The following is a 24,433-nucleotide window of genomic DNA, read 5'->3' on the forward strand; positions in this document are numbered from 1 at the left end:
GAGATTTTCTTTTTAAAGAGGTTTTTTTTTTTTTTTTTTAATGTTTATTTTTGAGAGAGACAGAGAAAGAGACAGAGTAAGAGCAAGGGAGGGGCAGAAAGACAGAGAGAGAGACACAGAATCCGAAGCAGGCTCCAGACTCTGAGCTGTCAGCACAGAGCCTGATGTGGGGCTCGAACTCACGAACCATGAGATCATGACCTGAGCCGAGATCAAGAGTAGGATGCTTAACCAACTGAGCCCCCCAGGCACCCCCAAAATAATTTCATTAAAAAAAATTTTAATAGTTTTTAAAAGGGCGTTGTGGGTACAAATCCTTTATCACATAACTGATAATGTAATTTTTTTTTTTTCCAGCCTATGGTTGGTCATTCTTTGAACAGTCTATTGTACAGCAAAATTTTTAAATTTTTAGGAAGTTTAATTTATCAATTTTTCCTTTTTATCGGTGTCATACTTAAAACTCATCATCAAATCCAAGTTAACATAAATTTTCTCCTGAAAAGTCTTATAGTTCTATGTTGTACATTTGGTCTATTATCCATTTTGGTAGTCTTTGTATGATGTATGTGTAGAGAATCTTTTTTTGAATCTGCATGATTATTGCTCTATCTCCATTTGTTGATAAATTACCATCTCCAGTGAATTCCCTTTGTACTTCAATCACAAATCAGTTTTGCATGGGTCTGCACTGGGCTCTATTCTGTTCCACTGATGTAGGTGCCAAAACTCTCCCTAACATCACCGGATCATGATGACCAGAACTCATTAATAAGTCTTACAATTAAGTAACAGGACTCTTCCGACTTATCCTTTTTAAGAACAGTTTGGAGTATTCTAGTCCCTTTGCTTTTCCACATGAAATTTAGAAATCAGCTTGTTGCTATCTATAAAAATGCTTATGGGGATTTTAATTGTAATGAATCTATAGATCAAAATGGGGAGAATGGACATCTTAAATGAATGCACTATCTTTGATATTCTCTAGCAGTTTTACTTGTCTTTTCAGGTTTCCTCCACAGAAAAGAATGTTGTTTGTGACAGCTGAAATGAATCTAAGGAGGCATGTTTAAAATAAATTAACAAAATACTATGTCAACGTGGTTACAAAATACACCCACTGTATTCCCAATGATGCTCTGTTGGTCTAGTAATCTTTTTTTTTTTTTTAATGTTTATTTATTTTTGAGAGAGAGAGAGAGACAGAGACAGAGACAGACTGTGAGCAGGGGAGAGGCAGAGACAGAAGGAGACACAGAATATGAAGTAGGCTCCAGGCTCTGAGCTGTCAGCACAGCTGAAGTGACAACAAAGATAACAAAATACCTGTTTTTTATTTATCTAAAGTAAGCAACCAGATGCAGGAAAAAATTGGTTAACTGTAAGACACTATATAGCAGGTGGCTTAAATAATAGGCATTTCTTATTCTGGAGGCCAGCGAGTCCAAGGTCAAGGTGCCAGCCAATTCAGTTCCTGGTGAGGGCCACCTTCCTGGCTTCTAGACATCGCCTCTGTGCTTATTCAAGGAGAGAGATCTCTCTTTTCCACTTCTTACGAAGGCAATAATCACAACACATGGGGCCCAACCTCATGACCCAATCTAAACCTAATTAATTCTCAAAGATCCCACTACCAAATAGCATCACACTGGTGATGGGGTTTCAACATATGCATCTTGAGGGACACAAATATTTTAGTCCATAGCAAGCAGAAAACAAGTGAGCCTCAAGACAAACAGTAGTGGGATTAATTAGAAATGAGAGAGTCATTTTGAAACTGATTCTTAGAGGCAAAGTTGTAATTGTGTGAAATAAATGTGTGAAAAGAAGAGTTGGCCTTCTCTGGGTCTTTCCAACTCATGCATGAATACTCTCAAATCTTTACGAATTCTGATACTGCTAACGAGCTGATTTTAAGACTGTGTTTACAGTCTCTCATGTTGGCCAGTGAGGAAATATTTCCTGTAAGGAACACATCACTCACCAGTAAGCAGGCTGGGATAAAACCTTCATCTGTACAATGTTCGGCATATTCTTTTAAATTTGAACTTTCCAAAATAAAAGTCTGGCAGGTAGAAGTGAGGTTTTCCTGTTGCAAGTAACCTAAATGAAAAACAGAAGTTTAGGTGATGCCAGTAAGCTTCTCTATTTTTACCAAAATGCTGTTGAAATGCTACAGCAGTTTCATATCACAAATGAACCCTTAGGTAGAATGTGCTGGGATTCTGCAGCCTTGCCCAGAACCACCAGTATGGGCTTCAGTACAAAGTAGTCTTCATAGAATAGATGGCTGTTTGATGGAAAAAACTCCAGGTAAACGAGAAATATAAGGTGTCTGATAAACAGCAACCAACACCCAGTAATGCTTAGAAGAGAATAAAATAATGATAAATAACAGGAGAACTAATAAGGAAATGATAAATGTTCTTCTACTCCATGAACTCCATACTCACAAGGATGGCATAGAGTATAAATTAACTTACTGGCTTATCAAAAAATACTACATTCTCCTAAAATTGCTACTTACTCGTACATTTCACTTATTTGCCTACTGGTTTAAGAGAAAAATGAACAAAAGACCTACTTTTCAAGAAAGGCAAGAACGGCACTCTTTTGATTTTTAATTTATGCCCTTTGGGAGTCAAAACACTATTTCAACAAGAACTTTATTAGCATTTACATCTAACCAACATTTATGGAACAATCTTCCGTATCAGTGTTTGGTACTTGCACACATATGACCTGACTAGCAGTCAGTCTATCCTTGCTGTTTTGTTTCTTAGCATTACCAACCACTAAAAAAAGGTAGTATAGTACAGAAAGAACATTGGATAGGATCCTGGGAGACCAGGTTCTTCTTCCATTCTGTTAAAATAAGCATTGTGAATATAGGGCAAAAAAAATCACTTATATTCTGCAGAACTAAGGTGCTTCATGTATAAAACATCACACTTGCCTTGACTTGTGGATCAAAGCTGGTGAAATTAAACCCTTGTGTAAAGCCCTTTGATCATGTGTAAAGCCCTTCCATCACTTCCTGTATCTCTCAGTTTAAATTTCTAAAATCTTAGCAGTTTCAGTAGGAATGGCAACATAAGGACCTCTAAAAATCCTCTCGTCCATAAAAGAAATGAGAACGCTAGCACAAATTATTAAAAAAAGGTCACAAAACTCTGAATATAATCAAAGTTTTGAGAGCATTTAAGAAAAATAGATGAACATCACGTATAATGAACATCTTGGCACTTAAACTAGCTCTATTCCCATGATCATCTCCCTAGCTGAGCAATATATACTTGAAAGTCAATAGCCTGCAATCACAATTAAAACAAACAGCCTAGCAGCCAATGGAGGGGCTAGATATGCTGGAATTTTTCCAAAGACTCATTTCCAGAAATTGTCATAATGTGATCTCTGTGAAAATTCCCTGTAAAATTCTGGTTGCATGGCTTGTCTCTGAGATGAATCCGAATTTACCCAGTGCAAAGAAACTTCTTTAAGATGTTTGCTTAAAACTACCGGCACGAATTGCTAAACACTACAGCTGCCTGTGACAGAAGAGTAGGACAAACAAGCTAACTCAAAAAAGTTAAAAGGAAAAAAAAAGCTGGGGCATCAAGAGTACATGGCAGGCTATGAAAAGCTAGGATATATTCCTGAGATAGTAGGAGGCCACGTGCAACTGTAGGGCAACGTGCATACTCAGAATATACGTGACAAGGCCCCAAGCCCTCGCCTCTGGCTTACTAGGTAAGGCTCTGCGGAAGCAGGAAGTGAAAGCTCAGGCAGAGTCGTCAATGGTTTAGCTGAATGTTGAAGTGTGCCCAATATACACACAGCCCCTTGGTAAACAAAGGGAGACTAACTGACAGCAAGCATTTAAAAAATGAAAAAAAAGGCAAGGGGATGGGGGCGCTTCGGGGGCTTAGCCGGTTAAGCGTCCAACTTCAGCTCAGGTCATGATCTCACAGCTTGTGAGTTCGAGCCCCGCGTTGGGCTCTGGGCTGACAGCTCAGAGCCTGGAGCCTGCTTCGATTTCTGTGTCTCTCGCTGTCTCTGGACCTCCCCTGCTCAAGCTCTGGCTCTCCCTCTCTCTCTCTCTCAAAAATAAATACACATTAAAAAAAATAAATTTAAAAAATGAAAAAAATCATTCTCCAATCATAGGATATAAATTTAAAGACTATAGACCTTACAGAATTAGTTCAGGCAGCAGTTCACAGCGACTACTGAAGCAATAAAGTGCAGTAACAAAGAGAGTCTGATTATAAGAGTTGTCACATTATATTATTTAAAACGTCAAATTTTCAACAAAAAATTATGAGACACGCACAGAAACAAGAAAGTATGCCTCATATGCAAGGGGAAATAAAAGTAGTCAACAGACATCATTCCTAAGGAAACCAAGACATTATTACAGTTAAAACTTTTAAAAAGTCAGCTATTTTAAATAAGTTCAGAGAATTAAAGAAAACTATTCATAAATACCTAAAAAGATTATGAGAGCAATGTTTCACCAAACAGAAATAAGACAGAAATTCTACAAAAAGCATAAACAAAATAAAAACCAAGTAGAAATTCTGGAGTTGAAAAGTAGAACTAAAATGAGAAATTCTCTAGAGGGGGGCTCAACAGATTTGAGGCAGATGAAAGAATTAATGAACCTGAACACAGATCAAATGATCTGTATCCAGCATAAGGAACAAAAACAAATAGGATCGCAAAAAGTGAACAGAGTCCCTGGGAGCTGTGGCGTATCATCAGCTGTACCAAGACATGCATTATCAAAGTCCCAAGAGAAGAGACACAGAAAAAAGCAAGGAGACTAATTGAAGAAATAATGTACAAATAATGAACCTCCAAAATTTTTGGAAACACGTTAATCTATTCATGCAGGAAGGTCAATAAACTCCAAGTGGGATCAAGTGAAAGAAATCCACACCTAGACACAGCATATTCAAACTGTCAAAACACCAAGAGAGAATCTTGAAATCAGGAACAGCTCATCACATACAAGCAATCTGCAGTAGGATTAATGGCTTTTTTCTCATTAGAAACCACAGAGACCACAGGCAGGGAGATGACACATACAAAATGCTAACAAAAAAGTCAACCAAGACCAGCAAAACTCCTTCAAATTGGACAAATTAAGATATTTCCACATTAACAAAACAAAACCCAGACGCACTGTTGCTAGCAGACTCACTCTATAAGAAATACTAAAGGGAATCCTAGGGGAGCCCCTAGGGTGGCTCATTTGGTTGGGCATCTCATTCTTGATTTTGGCTCAGGTCATGATCCCCGGATTGTGGGATTGAGCCCCATGTCGGGCTCCATGCTGACTGTGGAGCCTGTTTCATATTCCTTCTCTCAGGGCGCCTAGATGGCTCAGCAGGTTAAGTGTTTGACCTCAGCTCAGGAGGTCATGATCTCGCAGTTTGTGAGTTCCAACTCCACATGGGGCTCTGGGCTGTCAGCACAGAGCCTGCTTCAGATCCCCTGTCTCCCTCTCTCTCTCTCTGCCCCTCACCCACTCACTCTCCCTCTTCTAGAAATAAACACTTAAATAATGGATTACAATAAAAGGATGGAAAAAGATACACCATTCATACAGGAACTGAGAGCTGAAGAGGCTACACTGAATCAGACAAAGTAAGACAAACATTGTTAGTAGGGGCCAAGATGGCGAAAAAATATCCAATCATTCAAAAGATACACAAAACACAAAGGAGACACTCACAAAAATGCAACAAGAACTAGACAATTCAATAAAAGTTATACACTTCAAAAAAGTCTCACTTTCAATAATGAATAGACAACTAGAGAGTTCAATAAGGAAACAGAAGACTTGAACACTATAAACCAACTAGACCTAACTTCTATAGTGTACTACACCCAACGATAGCCGAATATGCATTCTTCTCAGGTGTATGTGAACATCTTCCAGGATAAACTATGTATTAGGACATATAATAAATTTAAAAATTGATGGAAATTATATAGAGGATACTCTCTGACCCTAACAGAATGAAATTAGAAATCAATAATAAATTCATAAATATGCAGAAATTTTTAAAAAAGTTTTTTAATGTTTATTCATTTTTGAGAAAGAGAGAGTGCAAAAGGGGGATGTGGGAGGGAGACACAGAATCCAAAGGAGGCTCCAGGCTCTGAAGTGTCAGTACAGAGCGAACGTGGGGCTTGAACCCACGAACCCTGCGATCACCTGAGGCGAAGTCGGACGCTCAAACGACTGAGTCAACCAGGTGCCCCACAAATACTCAGAAATTAAACAACACTCTCTTAAATAATCAAAGCATCAAAGAAGAAAACAAAAGGAGACAATATTTTGAGATAAACAAAAACAAAAATGCAACATGCTAAAACAGGATACAACTACAGCAGTGCTTAGTGGCATATTTATAGCTTTAAATACCTGTTTTTTGTTTTTTTTTTCAAAGTAGGCTTCACGTCCAGCTCAGGGCCCAATGCAGGGATTGAACTCATGACCCTGAGATCAAGACTTGAGCTTATATCAAGAGTCAGATGCTGGGTTAACTGAACAACACAGGCGTCCCAGTAAATACCTGTATTTAAAAGATAAAATCCTGGGGATGCATGGGTGGCTCAATCAGTTGAGCAACTGACTCCTGATTTTGGCTTGGGTCATGGTCCCATGTTTCATGGGTTTGAGCCCTGTGTCAGGCTCTGTGCTGACAGTCTGGAGCCTGCTTGGGATTTTCTCTCTCCCTCCCTCCCTCTGCCCCTCCTGCATGTACTCTTTTCAAAATAAATAAATAAAACCTTAAAAAAAAGATAAAATATCTCAAACCAATACCCTATCCTTCCATTTTATAAACTAGAAGAAGAGCAAACTAAACCCAAAAGAGAACAGAAAAAAGAAAACAGAGTAGAAAAAAAAAAAAATGAAACAGAGAATAACAAAAGAGACAAATCTATGAAACTAAAAGTTGATTCTCTGAAAAGACTAACAAAAATCAACAAATCTGTAATGAGACTGAAAAAGAAGACTTAAATTCCTATATTCAGAAATGAAAAGGGGGGACATTACTATTAAATTACAGAAATAAACTGGATTATAAAGGGATACTATGAATAGTTGTATGTACTATGAACAATTTAGAGAGCCCAGGTAAAACAGATACTTCTTACAGAGACATTAAATGGACTCAAGAAAGAAGAGAAAATCTGAACAGACTTAAAACAAGTAAAGAGATTTAACTGTAATAAAGAATCTTTTCACAAAGAAAAGCCTAGGATCAAATGGCCTCACTGGTGAATTCTATCAAACACTGAAAAAATTTCACCAACTCTTTTAAAAAAAGTAATAAATAAATAAAAGAGATTTCCCAATTCAGTTGCTAGTGGTAGTAATAATCTGATAATAAAACCAAACAATAACATCACAAGAAAACTACACACCAATATCCCCCATGAGAAAGCAGATGTAATAATTCTCAACATAATACTAACAAAATAAATTCAGTAACATTTAAAAATGATTATACACCATGACAAAGTACAATTGTGCCAGAAATGCAAGACCAGTTCAATAAAACAAAAATAAATCCATGTAACACACGATATTAAATATCTAGTAGCCATTACCCTATATATTAATAAAGAACAAAACCATGTTATCTCATAAGATGCAGAAAAACCATGACAAATTCCAGTATCTTTTCATGATGCAAATATTAGGAATATAAGGGAATTTCTTCAACCTGATAAAGGCATCTACGAAAATCCCACAGGTAACATATCACATCTCAAGGGTGAAAGAGTCAAAGCTTCCCCCATAAGATCACAGACAAGATGATGCCTGCTCTTGCCATTTCAATCCAACACTGTACTAGAGGTTCTAGCTTGGGCAATTAGGAAAGAAAATAAAATAAAAAGCATCCAGATTGGAAAGGAAAAAAATCAAATATCCTCATTCGCAGATGATATGATGTCTTAAATAGGAAAATTTAAGGAATCCATGTACACAGAAAAACTATTAAAGTCAATAAGTGACTTCAGTAAGGCTGCAGAATACATGATGAATATACAAAATTTAACTGCATTTCTATATACTTGCAATGAACAATTAATTTCAAAAATGAAATTAAAAAAAGTTTCATTTACAACAGCATCAAAAAGAATAAAACAGGAATAAGTTTAGCAAAAGAAGGAAATTATACTAAAAACTAAAATACCACTCAAAGATATTAAAGACTAAACAAATGGATAGATATATCTTGTTAATGGATTAGAAGAGTTAATATTATTGACATGTCAATACTCTCAGACTCAACATAATCTCTATCAAAATTTTAGTTGTCTTTTGTGCAGAAATTCACAAACTGATCCTAACATCCATAATACAAGGGACACAGAGTAGTTAAAACAATCTTCAAGATGAAACAGCTGGTGGAGAAACACCCATTTCAAAATATACTACTATGTAATAGTAATCAAGCTAATACGTTACAGGCATAAGGATAGACACATAGATCAATGGGACAGAATTCACAGTCCAGACATTTATGGTCAACTGATTTTCAGAAACAGCGCCAAGTCAACTCAATGGGGGAAATAGTCTTTTCAACAACTGATGCTGGGAGAACTGGATACCCACATGCAAAAGAATGAAGTTGGATCCTCATTCCTCATGCCAAATATAAAAATTAACTAAAAATAGATCAAAGATGTAAGTTTAAGAGCAAAACCCATAAAAGTCTTAGAACAAAACAGAAGTGTAAATATTTCTGACATCAGATCAGGTAATGGTTTCTTAGTTATGACATTGAAAGAACAAGCAACCAAAGAAAAAAATAGATGAAATGAATTTCACCAAAATTAAAAACAATTTGTGCTTTCAATGAAAAGACAATGGATGAAACGGAAGAAAATATGTGCAACTCATCTACCTGATAAGGATCTACAATCCAGAATTTATAAAGAACAAACCATTAAGCACCTGAGAAGAGGCTCAACTTCATTAGTAATTAGGAAAATTTAAAACCAAAACTACAATGGGATACACCAATTCATACCACTAGGATAGCCAGAATTAAGACAGTCTTGAATATTGGCAAAGATGTGATGAAACTGGAAATCTCATACATTGCTGGTAGGAACTTAAAGTAGTACAAAATCGTTAGAAAATTCCTTGTGAAGTTCTCAGAAATATTAAACATAGAATTACCAAATGACCGAGTGATTCTACTAAGGTATATATGTAAGAGAGCTGAAACAGTATGTCCAAACAAAACTTGTACATGAGTGCTCACAGCATTTTTCTTAATATCCAAAAAGTGGAAACAACTTTTTTTTTTTTAATTTTTTTTTTCAACGTTTATTTATTTTTGGGACAGAGAGAGACAGAGCATGAACGGGGGAGGGGCAGAGAGAGAGGGAGACACAGAATCAGAAACAGGATCCAGGCTCTGAGCCATCAGCCCAGAGCCCGACGCGGGGCTCGAACTCCCGGACCGCGAGATCGTGACCTGGCTGAAGTCAGACGCTCAACCGACTGCGCCACCCAGGCGCCCCGAGCAGTGAACATTTCTAATACAAAACTTTAACTTGATAAACCAGTGATGTCTCACAATACGAGTAGTACATGACAATGAATGTCACGTGATCACAACTGAGTCAATGGTTCTCGAAATTCACTTTGAAATACAAGTGCTTTGGATTACAAGCAAGTTTCCGAAATGAATTCTGCTCAACAAACCAAGGTTTTACTATAAATCCATTTATATAAAATGTCCAGAATAGGCAAATCCAGAGACAAAAGGAAATTAGTGGTTTCTAGAGGATGGGGGGGATGGGGCAAGTGGGAGTGACTGTTAACGGGTTTGGGGTTTCTTTCTGGGATGACGGAAACATTCTGGAATTAACATAGTGATGATGGTTGCACAACATTGTGAATATACTGAAAACCACTGAATTCTACATGTTGTGGTACATGAAACTCAAAGTAAAAATGTAATCCTTAATTCTTAATATGTCATATGAAGTTCTACTTGTTTTCCATCCCAATTTCTTCTTGAGACTTGTGTCATTCCATCTCTCTCAGACTAACTGGTCTCTCAATTGTGCAAATTCATGAATGTTCTGATATCAAGGCCATTGTAAATGTCATTCCTGTTGCTTGGGCAGCTTATCCTTTCTTAGTCTAGCTAATTCCAACTCATTTTTCAGGTCTAGGGTAACTACCACTTACTCAGAGACTCTTTTTTGGCATGTATTATACTCCTCTTATCAGATACTTTTGTAGTAGACTCATCTCAGTGCTAGTACAGTACTCAAGTATTTAACTACCGATGCAATTATTTAGGTCTCTTCCAACTTTAAAATTATAAGGTTCTACTCTTCTCCCCTGAAACTGTGTCTTTAACCAGGCCCTCCAAGTCAAAAAAGTAGCAAGAGTGCCTATGAAGTCATTATATATGAAGGTTATAAAAGGAAAGAGCCAGAAAACTGTCATCCCATTTTAGGAAATGGCCTAATTGGGATCTGGGAACCAACTCACCACTTTCTACTTACAGGTGATGAATCAGTTTTCCAACCTCTTGGTAACTAATGCTACAGGAAGAAACAAATAAATATACCAATAAAACCCCCAAAGATATGTCCTTTGGAGTATGGGAGAACATTTAGAAACAGAAGAAACCTTTTATCTCATATATTACTACTGCAATATCTCTGTCACTGAAGATGTGAAATCACCTCAAATAGGAAAGCAGATCAAGGATAAATGGCTATCTTTTCCTTTTTTATTTTTTACAAATAAAGAGCTCAAATATAAACCCTTATAATTCTACAGCCAGGTGAGAAGTTATCATTTTTATGAAGGTTTGCTTTTTGAGTTACATTATTTGTAGTAAGTCAGCTGCTACTAGGATTTCATGAATACAGAAGTTTAAAATATGTTAAGAACCACTGGAGTCACTCTGGAATCAGGGCAGGTGGAGCTTTTTATATGCTTCAAAATTTAAACTGAAGATAAACTATTTCTTTCCATGGGAGAGTTTCAAAAGTTCTAATCACCCAGATGTATTCATAACCACTTGAGACTTCTAACAGGTGGTGGTGTGAAATCTAATTCCTTAAAGTGGATTTGCTTTTCTGCAGACCAAACATTCTCAAAAGAACAACATAGCCTTAAGGGGATGAAAATTGGTACAGAGGCAGCAAGGGAACAAAGAAAATACCACTGTTTTTATGCATAAGTCACAGATATACATACAATATGTAAATAGTGTACTTGTGACATTAAAATATTTGGAAATTGGGGGGGGGGGGGAGTCTAAAAATACTCCTTAAGGGTATGATAATGAAGTAAGGTTGAGAAATACCTCCCTAAACACAATGTAGTAACAGAAGTAACCTTTCTCAGAATAATATGGTCACTTGTGGTAGCATATGCTGGCCAAGGAATGGTTACAGATCAGACAGTTTATGGCTTATCATAAGACATTACACTTCAGTATACACTTCAGAAAAGGCTTTGTTAAAAGACTTACTTCTATAAAAAACGTTCAAAAATTACAAAGCATCTTAAAATATCTAAGATATTTATCTTTGGCTCTTAGAAACATGTCCAAGTTTAGGCAATCTAGAGTTCCCACTTTAGATTAGATTTACTGTGTTCTGCTTTACTTTTTAAAAATGAAAACAAACAGCTAAAGTTAATAAGCTAGTAGTGTAGACAAAATGGAATACTAAAAATAACCCATAAGAATGTAGGAAAAAATGGCACATTTTTTGGTTGGAAACAAATGAGACAAACAGAAAACAAATAGTGAGATAGTAAACTCAATTTAGCAACTACTTTTTGGTATTTACTCAAATGAAATGAAACTTATGTCCACACACAAACTTGTAAGCAAGGTTATAAACATTTTTTAAGTTTGTATAAGCTTTATAAAACTCAAATATGCATCAACTGGTGAACACAGCATATACATTAATAATACATATATTGTTTACACATACACAATACATATTGTATATGTAGCATACACATATACAATAAAATACAGCAAAAAAGAGGGATAGGCTGGATTTTCAGGAAGCTTTCTTTGGAGTAGGGTCTGTTAAAAATTGAACGAGTTCCTGAATAAATGGATAGCTAAATGAACAAATGAATAAAAATTTATGATCAAGGATGGTCTTTCAGTGTTTTCTGGCATTTAAAAGAAAAGCAGTTTATAGCACACATGTATCCTCTTGGGACCTCGCTTTCCACCAATGTATCATAGAGCAAGCAGTTGCTACTTTTCTGGGCCCTTGAGAAGATCAAATAAGATAATAAAATATGGGGTGTCTGGGTGGCTCAGTCAGTTAAGTGTGCAACTCTTGATACTGGCTCAGGTTTTAAGATTGAGCCTTGTACTGGGCTTGGTACTGACAGTGCTGAGCCTGCTTGGGATTCTCACTCTCCCGCTCTCTCTCTCTCTGCCACTCCCCCGCTCGCTCGCTCGCTCGCTCACTCACTCACACACACACACACACTACCTCTCAAAACAAATTTTAAAAAAGTCCATTAAAAAAGATGTAAAAAAATATTTAATATGTCTGGTCCATAATCAGAGGAAACTAGTGATGTTTAAAGCTATGATGCATGTGTGCAGGAGTATGGGTACCTAATCCTGAAAATTCAGGTAGAATGGCTTACTTAATTTTATAGCCTGGTTTCCATCTTGTAGCATTATCATCAGTTTACCAGAGAGGGACAAGAGACTTTTCAGCATCCTCCACATGACCCATTTTCTCATGTGTAGGGCTGATTTTGTGCTTGTACAGACAATTTATGCCTTTCCTCAACTCTTATAATTCGAGTTATTAGTCATGACCATAGGATTAACAGTTTATACTGAAAGTGTTCCCAGGGATTCTGTTAGTTCCTTTGGCTTCTACTCAAATTTAACAGAGATGATTAGAATTAGTATTTGCGATTTCACCCAGCTTCAAATATTTTACAGATGCTTAACTCTTAGATCCTTTTATCATTCCAACAGATTTAAACTCCAAGATAAATATTCGTTTGGGAGCTTTTATTTTGTTTTGATAGAAAAACTACCAGAGGAATGTGATTTGAAACTGACTTCTAAATGAGATACTCTCTAGCAATCCAAATATCTGACATGGTCATTATTCCACTGCAAAGCACAGTTTACCCCAGGGAATGTGCTCTCAGAGAAAATTAAAACGTCCCTGCCCACATCAAAGCCCATTAAGTCATGAGGTGGCCCTTCAGTAAGTGAGCTTCATTCTGCTGCTGGGCTGCAGGGCACTAGGAACCCTCCCAGAGACACTGACGAGAGCCTCCTGCCTGCAGATTTCTTTATCCAGGAATCACAGAATTTAGACCTGAGATGGACCTTGGGCTTCCTCAATCTGAAGAAGAAGAAACTGGGCACAGACGACATTAAATGGTTTTTCCAAGATCTGTATCAGGTTACATAAAGAGTTAGGAAAAAACCCAAATACCCACAGCATCCTAAAATCCAGATTCTGAGTGGTCCTGAAGGTGGGGTCAATTATTCTAGACTGATGTGATTTGGACAGTGGAATCAGAATACCATCTGGGTTGATGACTGCTTCAGATGAAGTAAAAGGATTCTTCAGGGGCGCCTGGCTGGCTCCGCCAGTGCAATATGCAATCCTTGATCTCGTGTTGTTGAGTGACACGTTGGGTGTAGAGATTACTTAAAAATAAAACCTTAAGAAAAAAACACACCAATTCTTTAAAAACAAAACAAAAAACATGCCCAACTTTGGGCGATCCAGATTGGACACTTTAGATTAGACTTGATGTATTTTGCTTTACTTTTGTCTTAAGACTTCCAAAACAATGTGGTAATTGTATTAAGTGCCTACTTCACAGTTTTGACTACCTCAAAGCTTACACATACATATATATATACACACACACACGCAGACGTATATATACACACACATACATATACACACGCACATACATAAATATATATATATATACATAAAACCAGTTATTTGTTTACTAAAAACTTACTTATCATCATTAAGCACTAGATCGTGACCAATTCTATTGGAATAATAGAAGTTGGGAATGCAAGCTGGTGCAGCCACGCTGGAAAACAGTACGGAGGTTCCTCAAAAAACTAAAAATAGAACTACCCTATGACCCAGCAGTTGCACTACTAGGCATTTATCCAAGGGATACAGGTGTGCTCTTTCGAAGGGACACGTGCACCCCCATGTTTATAGCAGCACTATCAACAATAGCCAAAGTATGGAAAGAGCCCAAATGACCATCGATGGATGAATGGATAAGGAAGATGTGGTGTGTGTGTGTGTGTGTGGGTATATATATATATATACCCACACACACACATTGGAGTAGTACTCAGCAATCAAAAAGAATGAAATCTTGCCATTTGCAACTACGTGGATGGAACTGGAGGGTATTATGCTAAGTGAAATTAAGTCAGAGAAAGACAAAAATCATACGCCTTCACTCATATGAGGACTTAAAGAGACAAAACAGATGAGCATAAGGGAAGGAAAACAAAAATATAAAAACAGGGAGGGGGACAAAGCATGAGAGACTCATAAAAATGGAGAACAAACAGAGGGTTACTGGAGGGGTTATGGGAGGGGGGGATGGGCTAAATGGGTAAGGGGCACTGAGGAACCTACTCCTGAAATCATTGTTGCACCAGACGCTAATTTGGATGTAAATTAAAAAAATTAAATAAAACAAAAACTCACAGAACTGAGAATGAGTGATTTCCACTGTATGTAAAATTTTCATTTAGGGGCGCCTGGGTGGCTCAGTCGGTTAAACGTCCGACTTCAGCTCAGGTCACGATCTCGCGGTCCGTGAGTTCCAGCCCTGCGTCGGGCTCTGGGCTGATGGCTCAGAGCCTGGTGCCTGCTTCCGATTCTGTGTCTCCCTCTCTCTCTGCCCCTCCCCCGTTCATGCTCTGTCTCTCTCTGTCTCAAAAATAAATAAAACGTTAAAAAAAAAATTAAAAAAAAATTTTTCATTTAATAAAAAATTGTAAAAAAAAAAAATAATAATAGTGGAAGTTTTAGGTATAAATTATTCCAAATGTCAAAATTTACAATGAAAATACAAAATAGGGGTCAAAATACATATAATTACTCTTTAATTAACATTAGTGATTATTTTTTACTTCTAAAGACAGCTTTTATGTAAACTTATTTTCAAAGATGTACAAAAGGTAAGAAAGCATGCCTGAGTTTCCTTTTTTCTTAATATACTGTCTTCAGCCTGCTTTTCAGTGGAGGGAGTAATGAGTAACAAAATAGACCAAAGGGGAAATATAACTAGAAAAGAGAAGGAAAGATAAAATCCTAATTATACCTAGAGTATTAAAATTTTAGACTCATGGCAAGAGTCGATCTTCTTTCATTCTATTTATGGAGAAAGAAAGAGAGGTGCCTTGTGAAGAAAGCAAGAGATCTCAAAACCCCCGACTTGAAAATAACTCCTTCACATTTTTTAAGAAAACTGTTTTATTTCTGACAGGGAGAGACAGAATGCAAGCAGGGGAGGGGCAGAGACGGAAACACAGAATCTAAAGCAGGCTCCTGGCTCTGAGCTGTCAGAGCCCGTCACAGGGCTCGAACTCACCAACCAGGAGATCGTGACCTGAGCCCAACCTGAGCTTAACTGACTGAACCACCCAGGTGCCCCAATCTCCGACATATAATACTTTTCCAGAAATTATCCAATTATTTAATGATTAATGATATTTTAAATATGTAAGTGATTCCAGGGGCGCCTGGGTGGCGCAGTCGGTTAAGCGTCCGACTTCAGCCAGGTCACGATCTCGCGGTCCGTGAGTTCGAGCCCCGCGTCGGGCTCTGGGCTGATGGCTCAGAGCCTGGAGCCTGTTTCTGATTCTGTGTCTCCCTCTCTCTCTGCCCCTCCCCCGTTCATGCTCTGTCTCTCTCTATCCCAAAAATAAATAAACGTTGAAAAAAAAATTAAAAAAAAAAAAAAATGTAAGTGATTCTGGGGCGCCTGGGTGGCTCAGTCGGTTGAGCATCCGACTTCAGCTCAGGTCATGATCTTACGGTCCGTGGGTTCAGGCCCCGCATTGGGCTCTGTGCTGACAGCTCAGAGCCTGGAGCCTGCTTCAGATTCTGGCCTCCCTCCCTCTCTGCCCCTCTCCGACTCACACGCTCTCTCTCTCTGCCTCTCAAAAATAAAGAAAACTAATAAAAAAAAAATAAAAAAAAAAAGTGATTCTTGGGAAGACTTAACTTACTAACGTAACTAGATTCACAAATAACAAAAGTTTCTGTCTATAAAGAAGTTATCTAAAAGGACCCAAAAGATACATATGCAAGTAACTGTAATACAAAGAAAAGGTAGTAACACAATAGAAGTTACTTCCTGAGGGGATGGGGCTAGAGAAAGTATTACTAGACTTGGGGAAAATTATGACTATCACAAAGAAGATGTTGAGTCTCAAAGAACGGTTGGGGAATCCCCAACAAAGCTGATGAAAAGCATGTATGGAGAACATGCCCAGTTTGGAGGAAGCACAACGTATATGAAAGAGAACAGCTGGCGATACAACTGAAAAGACAGAATGAGTAAGGATCATAAAAAGCTGTAAATGTCAGCAATGACATATTATTATGAATAAATAATATGAATAAACACAATCTGAATAAAAACAGAAAACATGGGTAAATGACATCAGTAGGCAAAAAGGACTGTTACGATCACAGTTGCACGTTTGTAAATATTTATCAAGTATTTATAATGTCTTAGCTATATACAGGTGAATAGGATCAGTGGCTCTTGACCTTCCAGGAGTGTGTCAATTCTGGTTCTGTTTGCTTTCAATCTCTTCTTCCTCTTTCTCTGCTGCGAAAGATAGGAAACCTGACCCCACGCAATGTTTCCTAGGCTCCAGGTCAGCTGGCTTCTAGCTGCATCCAAACAACGCGAAGCACTGGTGGGGGACTGGAGGGCAACTGGAAGAAGCCATATTGTTTTCTCTCACTTCTTCTTTACCTTGGCAGAATATCCTCTGTGACAACTACTCCCTCACCAGACAAGTCTACCTTCCATCTTCCCCAGAGAGAACCCAGCCTCTGGATTGCTTCGTCTCTCCTTGTCCTCCTGATTATCATAGTGGCTTCCTGCTGAGGCTACTCTGAGTCTGTGCACATAAGCTGCTTGTCTTCTTAGTTCTTCTATCACCAGTGTAACCAATTCTCTCATTAAATCCCTTCCCTTTAAATACTCACATTGGTTTTAAGTTTTCCTGAACGGACTCTGAATCATATAGAAAGGAACAAACCTATTGACAAATCCAAAAACAGTTCTGGATCCTATACCCATAAAAATGCCCAACTGTACATAAATCTTTACAGACAGTTTTGGGGGGCTTCCAAGAACCCTCAAAGCTGGTCTTATTAATCTCTGATCAAAAATACCAAGGACAGAAAGGCAACTTTCAGTTTGGGAATATGAAAAACTACAGGTCGATGATGGTGATGGTTACAGAACAATGTAAATGTACTCAATGCCACAAAACCATACACTTAAACATGGCTCAAGTGTTGTATATATTTATATTATGTACATTTCACAAACATAAGTAAATACGGCATTAGATGGAACGTCAGGTGGGGTCTAGGAAAAGTATTTGGGGGGCAGGAGGGGCACATGCGTAAGGGTAAAAGAAAAAAAACACAACCCTAATTATGTGAACTCTAAAGGGAGAACTTGTCTATTCTTAGCATTTAGCACAGTGTCCGATACTAAGCAAAGATTTGCTTAAAGAACATTATGAATAAAAGGAACCAACAAAAAGGGAGCTGCTGAAAAAGGTGCTTTGTACTGAAAGAAGAATCATGAGGAAATAATGAAACTATTACTATTTTAGGCTTCTATGCTTTGTAATTATGGATCACCAGGTGCTAACATAACTTCAAGATACATAATACTAAGTGAGAAGAGTACGAATGGGTGTGGGTGGGGAGACTTTCTTTTCTTTTGTATTACACTATACTCTTTTGCACAACTTTAAATTTTGGTTAAGTGCATACGTACGTTTTTCAACTTTTAGAAGAGGAGGTGTAATGTGAATGCTTTAGGCAGACTTGTTCAATAGTAAATATCAATAGCAAGACTATTTGAGAAGCCACGAAAGAAGTCCAAAAGAAGGCATGGGGGGCGGGCATATTAAGTAGGATTGGCGGCAATTAAATTGGAATGTGAATGACAAAGAATTTTAGGAAAAGAAACAATTAATTTGGAGTTTTTATCCATTAAAAAAACTAGGAAGTCAAGCAGAGCAGATGGCCTGTGGAGAACACAAGTAGGTGTGAATTATTCCAGTTAGAAAATCATATTGCTTTCAGACCGGTTGTTTTTAGCTGGGGGTGATTTTGCCCTCCAGGAAACATGCTGGCAATATTTAGAGACATTTGTTAAATGTCATAAGTGGGTGGGGGTGGGACTGAGGTCTTACTGGCATCTATCCATACATGCCAGGTATCTAAACATCTCACAATGCACAGGACAGCTCCCCATAATAAATAACTATCTGGGGCCAAAAGTCAATAGCGAACAAGGTGAGAAACCCTGTTAAGGACTTCTATAGTTACATAAAATCCGGTGGATTAACCAAATTGCCAAAACTCAAAAACTCATAACCAAATGATACACCTTCAAGAAAAAACAAAGTATGTCAATATTATCTTCGACACTGTGAAAGTCTACTTTAGGTTATGAGGTTTACCATAAACCTCATAAATGTAACTAACAATTACAAGATAGCCAGCTTTTTCTCACAGATAGAGATGGAGGCTAACTACTGATAAGTTCTCATAAAGTGGACAAAACAGTAACCAAACATTAGCAAAAATACTAGTTTAAGCTTATGTCACTCGTTTCTCCAAAAACGGGCCGTGGAACCGTTAGTCTCTCCTGTTTCCTGCAAAATGTGCTCATCAAAAGCCCCGTGCACGAAGGCCTGTTTTTCTGGGCAGGGCTGAGTATTTAAAAAAGTAAGACTAATGGGATTTTCTAACAATAAGGTAACAATAGCAACTACTGTGGACACCACGGGAAATTTCATCACAGATGTTTACCATTTACTTTCAGGGGTGTCGCGTATGAGGTCTGCAAACCACTGGCTCGGGATCTGAGGGTTTGAGCTTCCTACAGATCTGGTGCTCAGCAGCACGACCCTCTCCATTCTTTTGGGAACAAACAACAACAAAACCCATTTCCCACAGAAACAATACGCCCTGACAACAGGCCCGCTGAACCGACCGTCCTCAAATGGAGGAAAACACTAACCATCAGAGCTAGAAAACGTTCAACTGGAAGGCATTTCCTCTGCGAAATTGCTCGCCCGTCCTGTTTTAGAACATGCAGCTGGCATTTCAGACCTCGGTGCCGGACGACTAACTGCGGGGAGGGAGGGTGAGGGAGAGGGAGGCAAGATCACCCCCGTTCGCCCCACATTCGTAGTTCTAAGGGCGAGGGACGAATAAGGCGTCGGGAAGGTCTTTCTGCACGACCGGGTGGCTCAGGGACGTCCTCATTTTTCCTAATTAGAACGTGGGTCCGTCCGTCTCGTCCACAAGGCTCTTTGCAGGGGTCCCAACGAAGCTTGCAGGCCCGGCTCCCCCTCGGAATCCGGGCCTCAGGTGTTCCGCTCGGGCTTCTCCTGGGCCCTCCCCTCGCCACGCAGCCTCCGGGGAGCGCAGCATCCACACAAAGAGGCTTAAGCGGTCCGAGAACCCGGCTGGGGGAGAACGGCCGCCGGTCAGAACTTGCAAACGCGGAGGCAAAGCCCCAGAGCCTCCCCGCCCCGGGAGAACCTCTGGCCCCAAAGGTCGTTCCGTCCTGCTCTGCCTGGCCCACTAACTGTCCCTCCCGCGCCTGCACTCACCCAGAACCAGCCGCGCAATGTCCGAAGGTAACAGCATGACCGAAGCCGCAGCAGGAACCGCAATAGGAGACGAGACTCAGGTGAAAGCCCACACACCGACAGCTCCTGCGCCGCATCTCCCGGTTCCAGTGGCGGCACCGAACCCGCGGCAATTTGGCCCGCCTCTTTCGCCCCACATCCGCCAATCGCTTCCGCCGGAGAAAGAAAGGCGCCGAAATGAAACCCGCCTCCGTTCCCGTCGGAACTGTCGTCACTTCCGTCCTCGCGTTAGGAGGGGTGGGGCTGAAGGCGGCGAGGAGGTGGGATGCAGGCGCAGGAGCCCAAGTCGGAGGGCGAGCGGAGAGCTCAAGTTCGCATGCCATTGGCGGGCGACGCGCAGGCGCGTTCGCTCAGACGAGCCGAATGTTTTGAGGGGAGCGAGGGCAGGAGGCGGAGAGCGTGCGGGGGTCGTCGCGCATGGGCAGACCGTGCCCGCTTCTGGGTCACTCTGACTTCTTCCTCCGGAGTCCCAGGCTGTGCGGGCACGCCGCGTTTGAACCGGAAGCGGGAATAGTGGGTGTCTAGTCGGCTGGAGCCGCTGTGGACGCGGGGAAAGGCGAGTGGAGCGGGATTTAGGCTGCAGCCGCCGCCTCCGCTTTGGGAAATTGCACTCTGGCCGTTCGAGTGCAGCGGTAGGTGCGCGGCGAGCAGGCAGCGGCTTCTGCGTGGGGGTACTTGAGCGGCGTCCAAGCCATTCTGTGCCAGCCCCATGATGGCCGGTCTACCCTGCTGCTCTCTAGAGGCGTATTATTCCGCGCTGCACTTTTCTCCCGCTCTCTCTGCGATCCCGTAGCGGACTTAGCGGAGTTAATAGCCGGGACTCTTCTGCCAAATGCCGCGTTGAGTCCTCCTGCGCGTCCCCTTTCTCTGTGCCCGTATGGACCAGCTGTAACTAAATGACTTGACTAATCATGCCCCCCCTCTTCTTTATTAGATTTGATCTACGAGCATCTGTTGAGGTTTAAACTAGATTGGCGTGCGTTGGAGCGCGGAGTGTGGAATTACTTTTGCTGGAGCTGGAATTCTGGCTGACATCTGCAACCGCGCTGTACAGTCTCCCTTATGATTATTCTGGCCTGTGGTGAGCACTCAAGAGCGTTCGCTGCTGTTCTTGCCGGGTACCGAGAAATTTTAGACTTTTTTTTTTTTGTTTTTTTTAAAGAGTGGCAGAGGGAGGGAGAGTGAGGATCCCAAGCCGGCTCCAAGCTCAGCGCTGGGCTGGATCGAACGACCCTGGGATCATGACCTAAAAAGAAATCGAGCGCCCCATGCTCAAAGGACCGAGCCACCCGTGTGCCCCGCTGGGCACAGACAGTAAAAGGACCCTTAGAGCTCAGGGGGATAATCTGAGAGAGAACTGTGACGGCAGAGGAGCAAATGAGGTTGTGTGGTAAGACCTCCACAATTGTTCAGTTGCCCCCGGAGGGGTATGGTAGGGGCCTTGCAGACAAGGGGAAATGCATGTAAAGGCATAAAGTGTGGAAGGTTTCTGAAGCTCAAGAGTGAGGTCTGGCGTGGAATGAAAGATGTGGGCATTTTCAGCATGGTGGGGTCTTAGGGATGGATGAGACAACCCTGGGAGAGCATAGGTTGAGAAGTAAGGACACAAAGATCCTCTTGCAGGTGTGGGTGGAAGAAGAACCAGCAAAAAAGATTAAGGAAACAAAGGGAATAATGATAATTGGTAGCAATGGTTGGGCATTTGCTGTGTTCCGGGCACTGTGTTAAACACGCACATGCACCCTTGCAAAACCTTTGAAGTAGGCACCCTTACAATACCTTTGGTATTGTTTTTTATTTTATCGTTGACATAACTGAAGTTAGAGGAAATAGCTATCTTGCTCAGGCTTATACAGTTTGTAAATGGCAGGACGAGGATTTGAACCAGTATGATCTAAGTACAGAGCCCACACTATTACACCGGGAAAGAATGGCATGCCAAGGGCAGAATTGTATGCAGGAAGATGGGGTGTAGGTATCATTGTCAAATTCTGTAAAGGGACCAACTTGATGGAGATCTAAAAAGGGACATTGGATTTGCCATTTCAGAGGCTGTTGCTTAGGAAATGTGTATTGTTTAACTGCATGTTGGTAGTGGAATGTAGATAGTTCTGGATGAATGTATTAATCAAATTCTACCTGATCTGTTGACTCTCTTGCTGTAGCTGACTGCTTTGTAGTTCTTTGGTTTTCTTTCACTTCCTCCAACATACCATGCACTTTTCCATTTTAAGACCTTTTGGTGATACTAGTCTCCACTGAAATGTTGGCCCTCTAGCTGTTTCATTGATTGGCACCCGTTCAGATCTTGGCTTTGTTGTAACCTCTGCTGGGATGTGTTCCCTGGCACCTTATCAAAAGTGATCTTCTCCATTGTTATTGTATATTGTGTTTCCTTTGAGTCATATATCAGTTTGGAATTATACATTTATTTTTCAGTGTACTCGTTTGTCGTCACTCTCCCTCACCACTTCTGACTCCACAAGGGTAGGATTTGTGTCTCTTACCCGTAACATAGTACCTCGAACACAGTAGTTGCTCAGTAAATGTTGCATGTATCAGTGATTGAACATTTCCTGATTGAACTGTTGTGTTTTCTTGAAAGTAATCCATTTTTGGGAAACGGAAGAGAGAAAAATAGAAAGAAGCCAGCAGAAAAATCACAGCTTTAAAAAAGAAAATTTGAGGGCTACATTTTCCTGGAAGTGTCACGTGGTCAGTAAACTTGTGATTTTTTTTTTTTACATTACAAACAACATGTTTAGTATATCTAGAAATAAATGTGCCTACCTTTATGGTTCTTTGGATATTGCTAAGGTGTTTTCATTGGTTACAATCCCAGTTTTGTTTTCCATATTGACTCACTCCAAGAGGGTTTTAAGCTAAGAGTGAGTAAGAAGGGGGAAGAGTCCTAGATAAAATTGTGAGGAATGGAAATGAAAATAGCATGAACATGAAAATAATAGTTGTTTTCCTCGAGAAGTTTACGACCAAACAAATAAGACTGTCAAGTAAATAACAACCTGTAATCCACAGCAGCGTAGAGGAGGTTGTACTAGGGATAAAAGAGTCAGAACAACCAATGAATAAAAATGAGGAAGTGACTTAGACTTTTCTACCAGTGAAATAGGTAGGCTCATTAGGTAGTGTGCCTTCACTGGATGTTAAAAGAGTGTTGAGGGGCGCCTGGGTGGCGCAGTCGGTTAAGCGTCCGACTTCAGCCAGGTCACGATCTCGCAGTCCGTGAGTTCGAGCCCCGCGTCGGGCTCTGGGCTGATGGCTCAGAGCCTGGAGCCTGTTTCCAATTCTGTGTCTCCCTCTCTCTCTGCCCCTCCCCCGTTCATGCTCTGTCTCTCTCTGTCCCAAAAATAAATAAACATTGAAAAAAAAAAATTAAAAGAAAAAAAAAAAAGAGTGTTGAAATAATTTTGTAGGAGGGATTTCTTTGTACGAAGATTGGACGTGTTCTCTCAGTTCCGGTTTTAAGATCCTGTGAGTGAAATAGCAGCAGGGAAACATACTTGATCTTTAAAGAATGAGTAGAATTTATGTGAATGCATGGGTAAAGGGCACCCCCCCCCCTTGCCTCTTGAGATAGGTAATGCACAAAAAAAGGTACATATTTTCTTTGTAAATATTTATAGTCTAACAAAAATGAAGCTTCTTTGTAAAGTGACTCAAAATTAATGACACGAAATGCTTTTCTTATATGAGTTCTTTTAAAGGTCATCAGAGGTAGGCTTGATTATGTTCAAAAACCTAAGAGGAGAGCTACAGCAATGGCATTCAAGCCCAGTAAGATGTAGTTGATTTTTGACTTTTGCAAGGGATATCTCTGTAGTATTTTTTTTTTTTTAATTTTTTTAACATTTATTTTTTTTTGAGAGACAGAGACAGAGCATGAACAGGGGAGGGGCAGAGAGAGAGGGAGACACAGAATCCAAATCAAGCTCCAGGCTCTGAGCTGTCAGCACAGCTAAGCATCTGACTTCAGCTCAGGTCATGATCTCACTGTCTGTGAGTTCAAGCCCCACATCAGGCTCTGTGCTGACAGCTCAGAGCCTGGAGCCTACTTGAGATTATGTGTCTCCCTCTCTCTGCCCCAACCCCCGCTCATGCTCTGTCTCTTTCTCAAAAATAAATAAACGTTAGAAACAATTTTTTTTTATTTTTTTAAAAAAACAATTTTTTTTCAACGTTTATTTATTTTTGGGACAGAGAGAGACAGAGCATGAACGGGGGAGGGGCAGAGAGAGAGGGAGACACAGAATCGGAAACAGGTTCCAGGCTCTGAGCCATCAGCCCAGAGCCTGACGCGGGGCTCGAACCCACGGACCACGAGATCGTGACCTGGCTGAAGTTGGACGCCCAACCGACTGCGCCACCCAGGTGCCCCAAAAACAATTATTTATTTATTTATTTATTTATTTAAAATTTTTTTT

At 40.1% G+C, this 24,433-nt stretch overlaps 2 protein-coding genes across 17 annotated transcripts in view; one reads left to right on the plus strand and one right to left on the minus strand.

Annotated features, from left to right (window-relative positions):
* The window catches only part of LOC123600608 (protein NPAT), a 52,945-nt gene extending 32,779 nt beyond the window's left edge, over nucleotides 1-20,166 (minus strand). The window contains exons 1-2 of the mRNA XM_045482695.1: nucleotides 19,953-20,166; nucleotides 1,985-2,103 (exon numbers count right to left, since the gene is read on the minus strand). Of these exons, the coding sequence (XP_045338651.1) occupies nucleotides 1,985-2,103; nucleotides 19,953-19,989 (156 nt within the window). The 5' untranslated portion in view covers nucleotides 19,990-20,166. The remainder of the gene's footprint in view (nucleotides 1-1,984; nucleotides 2,104-19,952) is intronic.
* A 72-nt stretch (nucleotides 20,167-20,238) lies between these two features.
* ATM (ATM serine/threonine kinase) overlaps nucleotides 20,239-24,433 on the plus strand; it is a 134,625-nt gene continuing 130,430 nt past the window's right edge. For 4 of the 16 annotated variants that reach the window (XM_045482679.1, XM_045482688.1, XM_045482685.1 and 1 more), the window contains exons 1-3: nucleotides 20,248-20,623; nucleotides 20,926-21,109; nucleotides 22,597-22,706. The gene's annotated coding sequence lies outside the window, so the exon portion shown is untranslated. Of the gene's footprint in view, nucleotides 20,628-20,925; nucleotides 22,707-24,433 lie in introns of all 16 variants that reach the window. The other 12 variants (XR_006713697.1, XM_045482693.1, XM_045482694.1 and 9 more) reach the window with 7 other exon arrangements.

Source organism: Leopardus geoffroyi, chromosome D1 (assembly GCF_018350155.1).
Source record: "Leopardus geoffroyi isolate Oge1 chromosome D1, O.geoffroyi_Oge1_pat1.0, whole genome shotgun sequence".
In the NCBI taxonomy this organism is placed as follows: domain Eukaryota; kingdom Metazoa; phylum Chordata; class Mammalia; order Carnivora; family Felidae; genus Leopardus; species Leopardus geoffroyi.